The sequence below is a fragment of the Amia ocellicauda genome, chromosome 4 (genome assembly GCF_036373705.1).
Source record: "Amia ocellicauda isolate fAmiCal2 chromosome 4, fAmiCal2.hap1, whole genome shotgun sequence".
NCBI lineage: Eukaryota > Metazoa > Chordata > Actinopteri > Amiiformes > Amiidae > Amia > Amia ocellicauda.
The window spans coordinates 14,144,412-14,163,765 of NC_089853.1; the positions used below are offsets into that span (position 1 = coordinate 14,144,412).

General features: G+C 36.4%; 1 protein-coding gene across 1 annotated transcript in view; it reads right to left on the bottom strand.

Annotated features, from left to right (window-relative positions):
• Positions 1-19,354, bottom strand: part of ldlrad3 (low density lipoprotein receptor class A domain containing 3) — a 129,262-nt gene that overhangs the window by 64,216 nt on the left and 45,692 nt on the right. The window contains exon 2 of the mRNA XM_066701037.1: positions 18,954-19,100. Within this exon, the coding sequence (XP_066557134.1) occupies positions 18,954-19,100 (147 nt within the window). The remainder of the gene's footprint in view (positions 1-18,953; positions 19,101-19,354) is intronic.

Below are 19,354 nucleotides of genomic sequence, written 5' to 3' on the forward strand. Positions count from 1 at the left end.
AAAGGGTTTTGTAATGAAATAGGGCTAACTGCAGTATGTTTTCTATAAAACGGTGAAGAGATCATAGTCACATCAGCTTATTTTTTTAGCCTTCATTAAACGTTCCTTTTTGATGTAGGTTGTGTTGAAAAATGTAAGTTAACCAAGCTTGAACAAAGTAATTACTAATAGTTACGTTCAAGCACATTTCATTTTAACCCTTCCCCTCTCTTAAAGTTACAAGATACACAGTATATCCCCCAATAAATTAAGAGAGATCTTATGTTTGGGCCTCACTATAGTACTAGCAATGGGAAAACAGCTAATCTAGGATAGGATCACTTCATGGATCATCTGCAGCATATATGACAGTCAATAATTTTCAGGCTCAATGTTAAACTTCCTCTTCATCTCATCAGATTAAGGATTATTCCCTTTACAAACCACAGTTTTTACACCAAATGTATTAAAACTATCTCACCCAACTTTTCTGGATCTGAAAATGATGAATTAATCAAGCTAAAGGAGACAAGAATTGAAAGAATGTATATTGTGATAAACAGCTTTCAGTAATGTATGAGTTAAATGCTTGTGCCAAGCTTTAAGATGAAAAATGGTTAGCCATTAAATGGGTTGTCAGCAATGGCCAGTAGCCATACAGCTGGCACATTTACATGTACCCCCCATACTTCCCCATATGTCATTTTCTCAGCTTCTAATAAGATGTTTTAGAAGCTACTTTAGATAAAATTGCCAGGAACCTGGTAAACTGTCTAGGCCTAATCCACAGTTACTACAAAAAAGGATGAAACTAATTTAATTGCAGCAGAAACTATATCACATATCAGGTTATAATGTGACTTGTAAAGGTTAATTGATTTTTCATGTAACTAACAAACCTGAAAAAATAGAAAATATCGCCTGATATTAAAACTGAAATTTTCTTAAATAGTCTTGCTTATTAATTAAGTAAAATAAGATTAATTATCTTATTTTAAAGCATCAGGAAAGTGAACATTGCATATCTAGTAACTGTACCTAAATTAAATGAAAAGGAGCAGTTTTAAGGAGCTGGATATTTTGCAAAATAGGATATTATTTCCTACTTCAAGAAATCTTATCCATTTGGACACATAGAGCTTATTAAATAATCTTGAAAATTTAAATATATGTATCTTGTTTTTCTTTTTCTTTTGTAACTTGGGAAATTAGGTGGTAATTAACCTCATGCTAGTTTTGATTACATGTCTTTTATTCTTTATTTTCTGTTGGCATTTTGACCATTTTCACTGATCATTGCCTTTCCTCACCAACTTATTAGTCGATCTAGCACAGGGGTGTCAAACTCAATTTTACCACGGGCCATATGATAATTTCATGTTTCATTCGAGGGCCGCATAAATATTTGATCATCCCTATTTATAATTTTTGTTTCAACAAAATTCGCAACATTCTAAATTTAAATTAATTAGTTATAATTATACTTAATCTTTTTCAGACAATTATTCAAAACACATATCTTACCTAATTGCTGCTCTGAGGGGGTTAATTTGTTGAGGAGACCTGACACCTTTTTCGTGAGACTAGCTTGTCAATGTCCGGAGTAAAGTCTTGTGCTGAAGCTGAAGCGATCTTCAGTATGGAGTGTAGTCATCTGTCACGGGCCTAATTACTTAATGAGACACCACCTTTACAGGGGCCAGATTAAAACCATTGGGTGGCTGTAATTGGCCTGTGGGCCTTGAGTTTTGACACCCCTGATCTAGCACATCTGGATGCATGCTAATAACTAATTCACAATTTTATCCATCTGTTCCTTGAAGGATCCTAGGCTGTCTGCTTCAGCATCATGTCTGGGTAACTTGCTTCAGACTCCTACAACCTTCTGCAAACTGGGAAGTGCCCCTAGTTTTCAGTCATCCTTCCTCTTAATTTCCATTTGTGTCCTCTTGATCGTAAAGATGTCACCAGGTTTGTCATTTCCTTTCATGATCTTCCATACTTCAATCTGTTTAATGGTCTTTGTTTCTGATTCAGTAATGTAAGCTCCCCTATCTGCTCAAGACATAGAGCAGGATCAAGCTTGACAATACACATTTCTTTGAAGATAGAAAACAGGATAACACAAAAGAGATTTAGTACTGCTTTGACACTAACATATTTTGTATCCTGTTAAGGAGGAATAAAACAACATAGGGTCCACAGATTGCAAGATATGTAGGCAACAGTTAAACTGCAGTTTGAAAAAATATGCTATTGATGACATAAAGGAAAGTTGTGTAGTTGAGTTCCTTAAGGCTACTAGTACTTTGACCTTGCCAAGAATCTTTGAAGAAGGAAAATCAATAGATTTTGGTTGATGAAGAAATCTGTGCAGAGCCACGAGTCCACCATCTGGTTAGGGCTATTTTAACAGCTGACTAACTTCAAGCTAATCCATTTAGTAATTAAACTTTCAGTCGTAGTTTGCGGCTCAACCACAGGAATGCTCCCAGCTCATCAAATGTTTCACCAAATGCTTTACTGTGTCATAACATCTGAAGATAACTGATCACATTTTTAAGGTTTCTACATCAGAATCTCTCTTTACTGCAAGTGAGTGTACTTAAAAAGAAAGACAACATAGTTATAATAAATGTTTTCAATTTAAAATAGTTACTTTAACATTAGGCCACTAATTGGGTAGACAATATGTGGGTGAGTGTATCACATTAAAAGATGGGTACACTAACAATACATCAACTTTAAACTCCTTGAATTCTTTCATTTTCACAAGTGACACATTTTAATCTCATGGCTAGAGAAAATGACAAGGTTTATGAAAACCTCAAGACGGCAACAGCAGATCACTTCCCCTGGAGTCCCACAGCCCTACAGCGCTACACCAAGGACTAAACATCTAGAATCAATTTTGACCAATTAATGTAATAATTTGTCTTGGTTCAACAGTTATTAATAGATCAAATGTAAACCAAAAGGCCATGCAGACTGCAAACTGTGCGGTGCATATATGGTAAGTGTCATATTTGTTTAGGGAGTATCTCTTTGCTAGTTGTAACCACACAAAAGGAATTTCTTATCTAAATCACAAACATACATAAATATAGCTAAGATATATTCAATTATTTATTATTTATATATATATATATATATATATATATATATATATATATATATATATATACACTCACCTAAAGGATTATTAGGAACACCATACTAATACTGTGTTTGACCCCCTTTCGCCTTCAGAACTGCCTTAATTCTACGTGGCATTGATTCAACAAGGTGCTGAAAGCATTCTTTAGAAATGTTGGCCCATATTGATAGGATAGCATCTTGCAGTTGATGGAGATTTGTGGGATGCACATCCAGGGCACGAAGCTCCCGTTCCACCACATCCCAAAGATGCTCTATTGGGTTGAGATCTGGTGACTGTGGGGGCCAGTTTAGTACAGTGAACTCATTGTCATGTTCAAGAAACCAATTTGAAATGATTCGACCTTTGTGACATGGTGCATTATCCTGCTGGAAGTAGCCATCAGAGGATGGGTACATGGTGGTCATAAAGGGATGGACATGGTCAGAAACAATGCTCAGGTAGGCCGTGGCATTTAAACGATGCCCAATTGGCACTAAGGGGCATAAAGTGTGCCAAGAAAACATCCCCCACACCATTACACCACCACCACCAGCCTGCACAGTGGTAACAAGGCATGATGGATCCATGTTCTCATTCTGTTTACGCCAAATTCTGACTCTACCATCTGAATGTCTCAACAGAAATCGAGACTCATCAGACCAGGCAACATTTTTCCAGTCTTCAACTGTCCAATTTTGGTGAGCTTGTGCAAATTGTAGCCTCTTTTTCCTATTTGTAGTGGAGATGAGTGGTACCCGGTGGGGTCTTCTGCTGTTGTAGCCCATCCGCCTCAAGGTTGTACGTGTTGTGGCTTCACAAATGCTTTGCTGCATACCTCGATTGTAACGAGTGGTTATTTCAGTCAAAGTTGCTCTTCTATCAGCTTGAATCATTCGGCCCATTCTCCTCTGACCTCTAGCATCAACAAGGCATTTTCGCCCGCAGGACTGCCGCATACTGGATGTTTTTCCCTTTTCCCACCATTCTTTGTAAACCCTAGAAAAGGTTGTGTGTGAAAATCCCAGTAACTGAGCAGATTGTGAAATACTCAGACCGGCCCGTCTGGCACCAACAAACATGCCATGCTCAAAATTGCTTAAATCACCTTTCTTTCCCATTCAGACATTCAGTTTGGAGTTCAGGAGATTGTCTTGACCAGGACCACACCCCTAAATGCATTGAAGCAACTGCCATGTGATTGGTTGATTAGATAATTGCATTAATGAGAAATTGAACAGGTGTTCCTAATAATCCTTTAGGTGAGTGTATATATATATATATATATAAATAAAGTCTCCAATATAAAGAGCATGGAAACCACCCCTAGAGACAAAAGAAAGAAAAATAATTAAAGAAAAAGAGAGAAAGAAATGAAGAAAGAAAGTAAAAGTTATCGACATTAATTTGCTAGTCTGTCTAATCCCAAACCCCCAGTAACACTTTATGGTATTTATATCAGAAGCCTTTGAAATAAAATACCATCAAAACATAACCAAAAAAAAAAAGTATGCTTTTTGAGACCAGTGTATGTTTCACTTGAATATGTTGTCCTCACAATATTTCATGACCTAACTGCTTAAATTGCTGTATTTAATATTAATCTATGGTTCACAGTTTTGATCTATGACCACACAGATGTCTATATTTGTTAATGCATACAGTTAGTTTTATTTCTCATGCTTTCATAAATCAGCTTAGGCATATGTTTTAGACCAATACATATATTATAATGCTACATTTATTACTAATAATAATGCTGATTACTATTTTTACTACCATGACATTATTGCATATTCAGTTTGGCATGAATTACATTATACAGGATTATATAGGTGCATTTGAGGACAACATTGCTATCTCTCAGTTACCATCAAATGTATTTATGAATAAACTGCTTGTCAAACAAGAAAATGATATTCTAATACATGTTGACATTCAAAGCTGATATTCAGTGATTTAGAACATGAAGCTGTTGGTTTTTTGTTTTTGTTTTCTAAACTTAACTTTTGTAATCTGTGACTACCTGTTATGCCCTAATTCAAAGAGTTTTGAATATTAGTGCCAAATTGAAAAACTGACTGGATCAATACATTTCACACAACCTTCTGACTAAATTGTATTCCTTAAAAATTGATGTATGTATGTTTTCAATATACTGTAAAGGTTATTATTATTATTATTATTATTATTATTATTATTATTATTACTACATTTGAGGAACTGACATGCCAAGTAACGTTTAAAGATTGTAGTACAATGGCAGGCTGCATTAATTATGTATATTAACAAACAAAGAAGAAAGTATTTCCACCTAGACACAAAAGATTACAATGAAAACGGCAAGAACGAGTCAGGCAGAAGCTATTTCAAAACATTTGTGTTTTCCTAATGCCACAACAAACACAAGCACAACAAACAAGTTAAACCTCTGCGAAAGGCAGACTTGGGTCTCCAGAGAGTGAGTTTTGCCTTTTTGGCAAGCACACTTTTTTTCCTGTTTCACTGAGATCTAATTACAAGGTAGGGGGGGTAGTCTGCTTTTAGGAGTTCATAGCCCTGTAGCAGGGGATTACCCAACCGCTGTGTTCAATGATCCCTGACAAGATCAAGCCCAGACAGGGGCAGCCGTGCTGAGATCAGATTGGACACAGACGCTGATGCCTATTTAATGCTGTCCCCCTTCCCCCATTAAGCTGCTCTCTACAGGGCCCCTTTAATATATTGATCTCCCAGTTTCCTCCTCCTCCTAATTCTGGGGCACTATCCCAAACAAGGGCCCCATTCCCAGCAGAGGGGTTATAATCAAAGAAATGGAGGCCAGTTGCACTAACAAGAAGAAAGGAACTGCAACAAGAAGGCTGGTTGAACCACGCTGAACTTTAACATGTTCAGCATGGGCAACACTGGGCTGACAGTAATTGAGATGAATGCATTTTCAAACTGTACTGCTATGCCACCAGTGACGGTTGTTTTTCTTTTATTTTCTGCACTGTGGAATTAAAATCCGAGACTCCTTCTTTGTTGTAAGAAACTAATACTAACACAACATCAGTGTTAAGTCTATATTTATGGTGCCAACAATTTGTTTTTCATGGTTGTTTAAAAAATTCTCTTTTGGTTTGTTAATTTTATTGTTTTCCTCATTTAGCAGTGTAAGTCATAAGCACGAGTTACTTTTGAAACACTGAAAACAGACTTCTCTCATCTGAATTACACCATCACATTGCAACTGTCCAAATTTGAGTTGACAGCTTCCATTTATGCAGCACTGTTTGTCACAAGTAAGGAACCTAAAGCACTTAACAAAATAGGTCCTGGCTGAGCCAACAACTGCAGACAGACACAAAATATCATATTAAGCCCAGAGACCATCAAGCTTTTCTTAGCTGCAAATATCTTTTGAAGCCCTTCCCTTTACATACAGTGCAAACTGACAAAAAATACATTAAAATAGGAAAAATCAAATGGCTTCTCGAGGCTGTATTCCAGTCTGCTAGTCTCAGACACCTCTGTGTCGAATGGGCTTTTTCAGCTCTTCGATCTTTGCACCTGGGATGTCACCTAGCCACCGCGATTAAGTTACAGCATTGGATTGTGACAGTGTGCATTACTCTCTCTCTGCACCAGCAGTAAGTAATCTTGAGAATGCCCTCTCACTGGCAGGGCAGTGGGACCTGGAGAATACAAAGCTGCTGTTTTTGTTTGTCCTGGTTTGAGGAGACAGTCTGCCTGGCAAGATGTGCCTCGCTCCTAATCCCAGTTTTTTTCTCTGACACACTGACAGGCATACAGAGTCAATTAGACCTCTGGTGAAAGTTCACTTGCCCTGTCTCCAGTCTCAAAACAGAGACGCTGAGAATGGGGATGTGCAGGGTGCTGAAAGACGGTTATGGCCGAAGGCATGACCTTGTGGAACTTAGTCATCACTCTCTCACCTCATTCACACTAAATCGCTGGTGACCAACAGAAGCCTAGCCATTAGGCTAGGCTACCTAGCCATTTGGACATAATCAGTGCGTTCAAAAACATAATTTTTCACCAATTAAGCCAATGATGAATCAATTAAGGAATTAAGGGCCTGCTGATTGCCACTGCTTGCCTGCATGTTCAATTCTTTCTCCTAATGAGCACATTCTTTCTGCAACAGCCTGACTGGAGATGGAAGAATTGCTGACACGTACTGTTTTCAGAATTCATTTAAAGACATATACTTCCCTCTCTTCAGTTTATTGCTCAAGATGTGTGTGTGTGTATGGTAGGTTGTAACCTAACCTGATATTTGTTTAAATACAGTCAAGTACTGCTGTGTAGTGTACAGAAATGGTCAGGAAACATAAAAGAGATCCTCTTACAGAATTACACCATTACATTAAATAACTATTAAAAGCAAACAAGAACAATGAAACGATGATGTGATGAATGATGTAATGGTGCCATTATTATTATTATTATTATTATTATTAGTAGTAGTAGTAGTAGTAGTAGTAGTAATAGTATTAATATCAATCGGGTTATACTTCTATACTAAAATCTTGCACACCCTGGCCTTTTGTTCATTTAGCCATCTGTTACCCTGGCCAGCTGCATTTTAAATGGGCAAACATTATGTGGTGGTTTCAACCTAATTGCCTACAGGCATTAGCTCCATTCATAAAACAACCACAAAACTATTTGCATCAAAGATATTTTCAGGTTAGACCAAGCTTTCCTGGTCAGTACTCCAGACAAAGAAGTCCTTTATTTTTCTCTGAAAGATAAAAAGGACTATAACTCCCTGCTTAAAGTTAACCAAGTAAAATTGTATAAGCAACTGTGAAGTCTCCCTGAAATACTTTGTAAAAGAAACAATAATCCTGTTTTATTTTTAAAAGGACTCTGTAGATGGCTTGGTAACATTTATAAATGAATCCATGTGATCCTCATGTAGGATCACATCTCCACAACTAGAGGGAGAGCAAGTTCTACTAGGATGCCTCCGGGTGCCAGTGATGGTGGTTAGTCGGCATAGGGAAGATTTTTTAAATTTATTTTCTAAAGAGTATTAGCATGTTAAAAGACACCGTAATGCATGTCTGGTCTCTCCAGAAACAACTGTGGTTCTTTTTCTAATTGAAGTCAACTGTTTCCCCCCTCATTACTGAGGATGGTGAGGCTCACATGTGTTAGGAAAACTGTAAAGTAGAGGAGGGCATTCAGCCAGCCATGTTTTTCCATACTTAGTGGCAGATGGACTCTAGAGACTTCTGAAGTCATTTCTTGAATAATCCCAGTTCAATCAGCATTCACAACATGTCTTTGTGTGGATATACCACCTATCTTCTCCTCTGCATTTAGTTCAGCTGTATTAATGGTTACGCACTTCTGGTCTCACATGCTGACCCTGAAATGGAGGTAGAGCTGGGGTTATTCCTCTAGTACTATTAGGACCATAATAAAGCCCCATTGAAGTCTTTATTGTCCTACCAGGATAATATAATCCAGGTTGTCCATATGGGCAATGAGAAACAAACCAGTTCCACAGCTTCTGACCTCAGCTTATGAACCAAAGAACGGGGGGATATCTGTTTACACCACACCACATCATGACACATTGAGTGCAAACATCCAATCTTGGTTCTGTTCAGAGGTTTTCAAATGTCTCAGACTCTATAACAAAACCTGTTAATTCAAAAGCATGTGTGTATAAAACAGATTTAATTTGATAAGCATAGAACTGTAAAATCACATAGAACCTTGTATCCCTCTTCACGACTTTTAGCAATTATTATTTTATTTAAGTTTATTATATAATAGACATGTTTTTAAAGCAATCTGAGACAGTAAAACTAAGCATTCATGAAATTTATTTGGTCTGTTTTCTGTGACTTTCCTTGTTGGGCAAACTTGTAGTCCTAAACCTGTACTCCTATAGAGTGTGCAAGACGTTTTCTCTTCCTATAACCATATTTTTTAATACTACAAAACATTATTCTGTGACTTACAACTGACTCAGGACACCAGTGTCTGCTTAGCATGATTTCAATTCTAACTACCCCTTTCACTGTACCACAGCTAAAGGCAGGTATTTGCAGCAACCACATGCAAGTATATACAGACCCCCATCCTTACCATAACAAACACCTGCAGCTAAGGTGCAGTTGAGAGCAAACTGCTAACATAAAAGCGTAACATTTAATAATTGAGACAGAGACAGCATACTATTTCGGTGTCTTCTTCAGAACAAAAGAAAACGGACATCCCTGACTTTTACTGTATTCTATAAGCAGAAGCATAAAGCATTACATTACATAAACTGCTGTTTTTGTTTTTTAGCAGGAAACAGTTCGGTGCCGCAGCACAGCACCCAGTGCACACACCACACGTTAGTCCCTGCAGACAGCCATTCCTGGAAATGCATAAAAAGAAAAACTAAATCTGGTTTTGTTTTCACAGTTCCCTTGAACTTTTCAACTGGTTGCTATGGGAACACAGACCGACTCAACAGGCGACGGAGGCTCTGGCTTCCTGGTGGAAAGAAACACTCGGTTGGTTGCTGTACTCGATAGGCTTGCATATTAAGAGAATTATTGCTGTGACTCCTACTCTGGTTCAGAATATGCTGATTACAAAAGTTGAATTAATGACAAGGATTCTTTTACTGCAGGAGAACTGCTACAAGGAACATATTGTTTGGAGTATCATGGTGCATATCTATGTTGGGTACAAATGACTTCTGTGTGGACATTATAGCTTCAGTGTACAGCAGTGATTTAATACCATGCCTCAATTGCTATACATTACATTTAACTTTTAAAACCAGTTTATTTTCATGAACACATAAGACATTTGGTCCATATTGTGTGCTTGTATGCCAGCAAAGTATTGGTGTAAGATCACCTCTAGGTCCTTTATTCAACAATACAAATTATTCCAATTCCACAAAGAGGCAGGCTTTTCCAGTTGAATAATAAAAACAGCAATTATGTCTGAAAATCTTATTTATTTGAAGCAGAAAAAAACATAATACTTTTTAAAGGTACTTTTGGGATATCTGCCTCTGACAAATAGGTTTAATGTGATTAGATTTTTGTGTTGTGTTCTTCAAACTGTATTATAGGTTCATGAGTTTATGGGTTTAATGTTTCAGCACTAACTGAGCAAAATCATTATTGTCCATCACTTTCCAAAACCCAGTCGAATAGGTAAGACTCAGACTGCTGTTGCTCCTATTGTACATTGTTCCACTGAACATTAGAAGTGTATGATGTGTGAAACACATATACAAATTCTGCATACAAAGATAATTACAGAAGAGGGTAAAAACAAATAATGACAAAATTAAAGGGATACTTTTACAATTTCAAATGTCTTCAAACTGGACGCACAGAATTTAAAAAGGTTTCCATGGATTCGTATGCCTCTGGGTGAGTTAGCAAATGCCAAAATACCAACGTTTCCCTTTAAGTAATAGAAATCCTGATCACAATTACATTGTTCTTCCTTGATATTTTCATTGGGAAATAAAATCACAATCAAAAAAACAAACATAAAATCTCAATGTCACATTAAATGTACCCTCTTTTTAACAGAGGAAAAATAATCCCCCAAAGGTTGAAGAAAATACATTTAATACTTTAACACATTATCATGAAAGTTTTGACACTTCTCTATAAGGTTTATAAATATCATATACATGCTTAAACTGACTGCTACTCATAACATTTTCAGTTTCACTTCTAAGCTGTTTATAATTTTCTTAATTATGGCTTCACATGGAATCCAGGTCATTTTCAATGAGAATTGAAGCGACCCTTGTCAAGAGCATAACAAGCCTGGAGATATTTTAAGAAAAAGACACCTATGGGGCACATGCAATATTTAACGTTTATTTTCTAGTTGGTTAAATTTGTCCTTTGAGCAGGGCTCTCGGGATTGGCGCAGCTCCTTCACACCGGCACACCTTTGTTGGGATTGGGGGGTGTAGGTGCTGGGAGAGGAGATGGTAGAGTGAGACCCAGGAAAAAAAAATAAAAAATGAAGAGCTAAGGATTTGTGATTTGGATGGTTTTCTGTTTTGTGTTTAATAGTGTTTTCCATTTGTAGAGAGCCAGTTACCAGTGAGGTAGGCTCAAAGAGGAGCTAGGCGTTTATTTTGGTTTGTTTATTTTCCGACACTATACATGATACACACTGCATTGCATTCCTGCCTGTGTGGAACTGTTTCCCCAGATCCTGCCTATTCAACGAGCCCAGCACAGTGCCACTATATTATATATATATATATATATATATATATATATATAGAGAGAGAGAGAGAGAGAGAGAGCATGTTTTACAAATAATTACATTTTATTCAAAAACCACAATAATCACATTTATTCACACCTGTATGTATCTGAAAATAAAATAGAGCAAAAATAAAACTGCATCAACTTTCTGTTGTCTGGAAATTAATAGAAAGCCGCTGGAAAGGTCACCTGTTACCAGGGGGTATAAAAGGAGGTTGCATACAGAAGCAATCTATTAGTAGCATTTATCATCAATGTCAAAGTCAGAGTGCTGATCTAAAATTGCACGCAGAGAGTCACTGACCTCCACAAGTAGGGTGTAGCTGTATATATATATATATATATATATATACACACTCACCTAAAGGATTATTAGGAACACCTGTTCAATTTCTCATTAATGCAATTATCTAACCAACCAATCACATGGCAGTTGCTTCAATGCATTTAGGGGTGTGGTCCTGGTCAAGACAATCTCCTGAACTCCAAACTGAATGTCTGAATGGGAAAGAAAGGTGATTTAAGCAATTTTGAGCATGGCATGGTTGTTGGTGCCAGACGGGCCGGTCTGAGTATTTCACAATCTGCTCAGTTACTGGGATTTTCACACACAACCATTTCTAGGGTTTACAAAGAATGGTGTGAAAAGGGAAAAACATCCAGTATGCGGCAGTCCTGTGGGCGAAAATGCTTTGTTGATGAGAAAGAATGAGAACATGGATCCATCATGCCTTGTTACCACTGTGCAAGCTGGTGGTGGTGGTGTAATGGTGTGGGGGATGTTTTCTTGGCACACTTTAGGCCCCTTAGTGCCAATTGGGCATCGTTTAAATGCCACGGCCTACCTGAGCATTGTTTCTGACCATGTCCATCCCTTTATGACCACCATGTACCCATCCTCTGATGGCTACTTCCAGCAGGATAATGCACCATGTCCCAAAGGTCCAATCATTTCAAATTGGTTTCTTGAACATGACAATGAGTTCACTGTACTAAACTGGCCCCCACAGTCACCAGATCTCAACCCAATAGAGCATCTTTGGGATGTGGTGGAACGGGAGCTTCGTGCCCTGGATGTGCATCCCACAAATCTCCATCAACTGCAAGATGCTATCCTATCAATATGGGCCAACATTTCTGAAGAATGCTTTCAGCACCTTGTTGAATCAATGCCACGTAGAATTAAGGCAGTTCTGAAGGCGAAAGGGGGTCAAACACAGTATTAGTGTGATGTTCCTAATAATCCTTTAGGTGAGTGTATATATATATTGTATAGTTACTACATTTATTTACATGATTTTGTTTGTTTACTATAATGTAAGGCTCTTTCGCAATTTGGGTGTTGAGTTTTGAACTCTTGATCTCTTGAAAATTCTGTTCTGTCAATCGCACAAAGTCGAATGTAATTAGACTGACATTCATATCTAGGGAATTTACCACAAATTGAGATTTACACATCCAATTAGTACAACAGTGCTATCAGTGGATTAAGCCAAATATGTGCTTTGATTTAATATGTCACAGTGGGAGGTAATATGCCCATGTGCTATTACTTGAGGTCAGAGGTCAAATGGATTCAATGTTTGAACTGATTGTGTGCCAGCTTACATTTAATAGCTCTAAAATATGTTCTGTTAGATCTAGAAGTAATTAGGAAGGTTCAGAATACTACTACACCTTTTGTGCATTTCATAAAAATATATTTTATTGATTTATAGCTTAACTGCATGTTTATGAGAGTGTCACATATACCCATTTCATAAAAGAATGTATGTTTTTTATTAAAATTCTGAGGAAATGCCAAAACAGGGGCAAAGTAATCATGGTCCCTGCAGCCCTTGGCTGTGCAAATGTAAGACCTTTTTAAGACTTTTTAAGACTAATCTTTAAAAAATGTAAGACCCATTTTCAGGGGCAAGTATACCAAACAAATTCTAAAAGTGTGACTAGTTCAAACTCAATCTCACAATTATTCATTCAAGCTGTATGAATTGTAAGACAATCAAACATTTTGATGCTAGTACAATACATACAGTACCAATGCAATGACAGTAGTTCATGACAATAGTTACTTAAAAAAATAAAAGCCATTAAACTAATTTGTATATGTATGAAATATTAAATCATATTAAGTCAAAAACTAAAGGAAATAAAAACAGCACTCTCACCTGACCTAACTAGTAATGTTCTGTCAGGTCACTTTAATTGTCCACATATTGGTCAAGATATTAGGTAACCTAGGCAACTGCTTCAATTCTTCACACTGTTTTTTACATTTCAACTTCTAAATCTTTCAACTCCAATGATTTCTCCTTGAGGGAGGTTCAGTGGCACCTAGTGTACTTTTTTTAATGGGATTAATATTGTATTTTTTTTTAATACACATTCCAGGCTGAGCCCCAGCTCCGTGATTTTGGTAGTAATCACAAACGTAAACTACACAATGACGGATACTTAGTTAAAATATGCACTGATGCCACCATTTTTTAATATACTTTATTCTCCGCAAATTAAAACAGCAAAAAAAGTCTGATACTTTTTCAGTATTTGTGTTGTTGTTTGTTTCTTTATTTGTTTAACAAAAATAATAATTGTAGGTTATTGCACAAGTGTAAATGATTGTCAAGTCTGAAATGATTTGTACTGGTATGTGTTTACACACTTGATAATTACCAAACTAGGATAAAAGGATTTTCATACTGTGAAAGAGTTTAATGTCCCAGCGAGATTCGAGTCCAGGTCTCCTGACACAGGGTCAGCAAAGGTACTGACCAGATTTCTAAACAAGGCTTCAGCATCACTACAATTACACAATTATTTAACGATACTGCAACACATTTTAGTTCAGTGAATCGGCATCAATTAATCTAATTATCTATAATGGTTATTTATTTTATTTGTTTGCTCCCTGGGATTTATGCTACCAATGAGTTTGTGAAATTCCTCTTTAGCACTGTTTGCAACGTGAGATCACTGGTATGGTGTTTATATATTTTTATAGAATAAAAAAAAGGCCTTAAAAATCAAAAGACGAATTAAATACTTTTTAAGAACCTGCAGGAACCCTGCTAATGGATGTACCAGTCGCTGCTGCACCACATGATATTCACCTTAAATGGGAACTAGCACAGCCACTAAAATGATTGTTTTTTATAAGGGCTGCCTCGATTAATCGGTTAATCTGGTCTATTAATCAACTAATGAATTGATCGACGATCAATTTTTAATCAAGCAGATTTTTTTTTCATTATAATGAAACACTAGAAGCACCGACATTTGGAACTACCTACAATAACCAAAACCGCTAGGGTATTTATAGTGAAATATGAACATAAAACATTAAAATGATTGGTATAAATAACATAACACTTTTTTCAAAAGGCGTACACTGCACAGTCAAACAAATATATTAAACAAGTGTTAATTTGCGGTGTTATCACTCTCAATCCACTCAATCTGACTACACTTGTAAGAAGACACTTGTAATGCTATACAGTGCATGTGTTTTTCAAGCATATGAAAGACTGTAGACAGGTGAGGTAGAGATTGCGACTTGCTTTGCGTTTATGCAGCTAAAACGCCCTAGGCAAATTTAATACATAGGAAAAGTCAAGAACGGGTATGCACAGTGTATTCTGTAACACAGAGTAATTCAAATTAATTGAGAGCTACAGTACAGCATCTGCATACAAACTGCAGGGTTTCAAGCCACTACAGGGAAAACTACAGTCTAGCTTTGGATTCAAACTTGATTTGGAATGAAACATTGAAGACAAAGTAAAGGTTTCATTTGCAAGCAAGGGCAGTGTGAGTAGTTTACAGTATAATTTGTGAGCAAATCATCGGTTTGATGTAGCAATTATAATTTAATTTGATGATTATAATGATTTTGTGTTATATTTAATATACATTTCTATCTTTTTTACTAATCCCGTTCAGTGTTGATATACTGTAATATCAATGACTACTATTTATTAAAGTATTACTGTGTGGCACAACCACTTAAAGATTGTTACAGTTATTTTAATAAGAGCCCATTTAATCGACTGATTAATCAACTAATGCCCATTGATTAACCGATCAAATATTTTAATCGACTGACAGCCCTAGTTTTTATTATTATAACACAGTGCAGGGCAGTGTAATGCTTTGCGAAAAGGGAATGTGATAAGTGGGTTGGATAGCTAAGCGGGGTGCCACTATACGCAATTTACAGTGTCAAAGCAATGTCAGAGTCGGTAGTCCAGGCGGGGGTTAGTTTTCTATGGCAGGGTCATCATACAGGCAGGGTTCAATGCAGATCCAGAATAAGGTTATAAGCCGGGTCTCAGCAACAAATTACTGTTTTCAAACGCACACATATTGTTAAAATTAACACTAAATGGCTTGTTATTTTATGTTAGCAAAAATATATAATTGTATTTTTATTAAAAATGCTTCTGTTTGCGAACAAAATGCAAATGCATTGGTTTTACATGTTAGAATAATTCATAATGAGATAAAACTACAGTTTTGGATATAGCTGTTTTCTAAAGGACTAATTTAATATATGCATATATTAGGCGAAGACCCCTGTGGTGGATGAAAGTTGATCCTCATCAAATGGCAGTGTAAAAGCAACACAAATGTTCTGATGCATTTGATAGTGCATTTGGTAGTCTTTTCTGCTATCCAGTAAGTGTTCACTTCACTTCACATGCTGAAACACCAAAGAGCTCTCTTTTACATTTTAAAAGTTACTAGAATGATAGAATGGAACAGAAAACCATAGATACTTACCTACTAACACATGAGTATATATAAAACAATCATTTTAGTGACTAAGCTAGTTTCCCTTTAACAAAAATAGATAGTCTCAAATCCTCCCGATTCAGTAAACAGCAGTCAAATAACCATACAAAAATTGTATAAGCCTGACATTCATTTTGCTTGAATGATCAGCTAGCCTGAGATGCAACAACAACATATACGTTGAACAGGCCATGCAAATTCAACTGTCACAACTCATTGTTTTTTAAATCCTTTAAAACCATCAAAATCAGAACAGCAAAACAAAAACTCAAGTTGTTTCCATTAGCTGTTGTTTTCCAGACAGTAGAATGTGCAAATATATTCTACATTGAACTAAATATCTGTCACTTCACATGATATGTATTCATGAAAACTTTAAAATGGAAAGGAACCGAAGAGACAACAAGCAAAAATAATGAACTGAGGGGAGGGGTGGGCCACAACTAAAAATAAATAAATAAATAAATAAATAAATAAATAATAATAATAAAAAATAACATCTGAGATCAGGCTTTTCCAGACATTAGTCAATTAAGTACTGTTCAGCAGGTTTTCTGAATAAAGTTGATGCATCTAGCCCTTTAAAAGCAAACTGGAGGGAAGGAATAGAATCTTGTTTTGCAGAGAAAGCTGCTATTAAGAATTCTAAACTGATTTACTAATTTAAACCACATTTTTAAATCTTGAATTAACATCTGTGCCAAAATTAAGGAAATGAAAGCTTTCACAGACATTCAGCCTGTTGTTGTGTATGTTCTGAAAAAGCAGTAGACAGTATTGATTGAGACAGGCAGATTACAAACTTGTATTGATATTTTTAACAACCATTCAACATTAACAACACATATCCCCATACACCCGTTATGTATGATAGGGGAATACCTAAGGAATACTGGACTACAATATCAACAACCACTTGTTTCTGTAGGAACATATCGTAGCTTGAGGAGCACAGAGTTTTGAATTCTGCTTTCACCAAGACATCTAACTTTAGGCAGTTCAAATAAATAATTGTTTTAAATCGATATTACTGTGTTGGAGAGGCTTTAACATAAACAAAATGCAAAATTTGGACTCAACATTTCAAGATCATAGTAATGTAAATTGTTTTTATTTTTTAGGTTCAATACTTGCAAACTCAATTTGAGGTATGTTATGAAACTATGCATATGGGGCATTCCAGGCTACCGAGGCTATGTTTGCCTGACCATTTCAGAAAATTCATCTGGAGGCCCACAGATTAAAAAAAAAAAAAAAACCCGTCTTCAAATTTTGGCCTTGCAAAGATCAACCTAAAGTTACAAGTGAACTGACTTCAAAAAAATAACTGAGCTACCACCTATTGTGATTAATTATGAACATGGTTCTAAACAATACTAGGAGCAACTCTACATAAAACAAAGAAGCACTACTGTGGTTAATTTAACAAAAGTTATGCAAGTTTATTGTTACTTTATTGTTTATTGTTATTGAAAATAACATTTCAACCTGACATAACAATTAATACAAAAATATCATAAACATTCTGACTATTAGTTTCTCTACTAAAAATATTCTCTACGATTCTCTACTATTTGAGTAATTGAAACTTTGTGGAAAGAGCTCTGACAGTTTCTGCTACTTGTTTTTACTTGAGCTACACCCATCCTGGATGCAAGTGAATGGCAGAATGATGGCAGAAGATGAAAAGATTGGAAATAAATGCATAACCCGGTCTTCTTATTTGATAGCTTTTATTTGTTCATTTTGAAAGTATTTTTAAGAGCTACATGACTTCTGTTGTTTCCATTTAAGATATTATTACTAGTATTATCGTTATGTTGTTGTTGCTACTATTTTTATGTATAGCCACTTAAGTTCAGACCTGTTTGTTTCTTGTTTATTCTGGAAAAGAGATCTGCGCAGGGACACAGAAGTCACTGCGGGACTTCTGAAGGACTGCTGCTTTCATCTGAAAGCTATCATTAAATCAAAATGGCAGACAATATTGCTGTCCTTCTGTGTAACAGCATTTATCACAGATTACATCCTGGCAGCCTCAGGCAACCTGGCATGTCAATGCCCTCCTTGTGGCTTAGACTACTGATGATGAAGCCATTTTCCCTTGGTAATCCATACCTCCTTTCACTGGCTGGACAGTATGTATAGCTGGTTTTAAAGGAACCCTGCCATTAGGGGTGGGCTATATGAACTGAAATTAATATCATATTTTCCACCGTACGAACAATAACGATGTGAAATCAAGGTATACACATTTTATGAGCCCCTCAAATATTATTATTATCATTAATATAGTGATATAATTTCTAACAGAAAACTTGTTGATCACAATTTGTTGTCCGTGAGCAATTGTCGGTGACGTATTGTCTGTGGTGAATTGTTGCTGGTGATGAAAATCTCGTAATGAAATGTTGGTGATGTAAAGTGTGACAAATTGATGGGATAACTGTCTGCTCATGTGAACTTATAGTGTAATAATATGATACATGCTTCTAGTATTTTTTTTTCTTTGCTACAGTAAGTCTATATTAAAAGGAAAAAAAAATGTAATGATTACTGTATCACACAAAATATAGGCCTAAATGCCTTATTTCATTAATGTTTTAATTTATCATGATATCCATGATATGGCAAAATCCATATAATGGCACAACGTCATACCGGTCAGTATTCATACTGGTATACTGCCCACCCCTACCTGCCATCCCTCTGAGCTTAAAACTCAACAAGAAATCTGAAAATTAAACAGAGAGGCAAATATACATAAAGAGACTTACGGCATCCCTTCTCGTCGCTCTGGTCAAAGCAGTCTGGCATCCCATCGCACTGCCATCCGCCGGGCACACATTTCCCATCCAGACACCGGAAGTTCCCTGGGATGTTGCACTCTGTGGTGAAGTTGTTCCCTGGGAGCAGCTGGCACTCTGTGGAAGGTAGACAGAGTAAAGGAATACATTAATATGAACATGTACATAAAACAACCCCAGATCTGAAAAAACAGAACCAATACTGGAAGTCTGTTTGCCATCGAATGTCCTCAGGCACCACATAAAAATAGTTATCCATCTAAAGTCACTAAAGGTTTCCAGCAGCAAAATCTAAATTAATCAGCTGTAAAATACTTTGCCTCAAGGGCAGACATCTGATTTCCAGCTTGTATTAGCTCCATTGCTTCCTG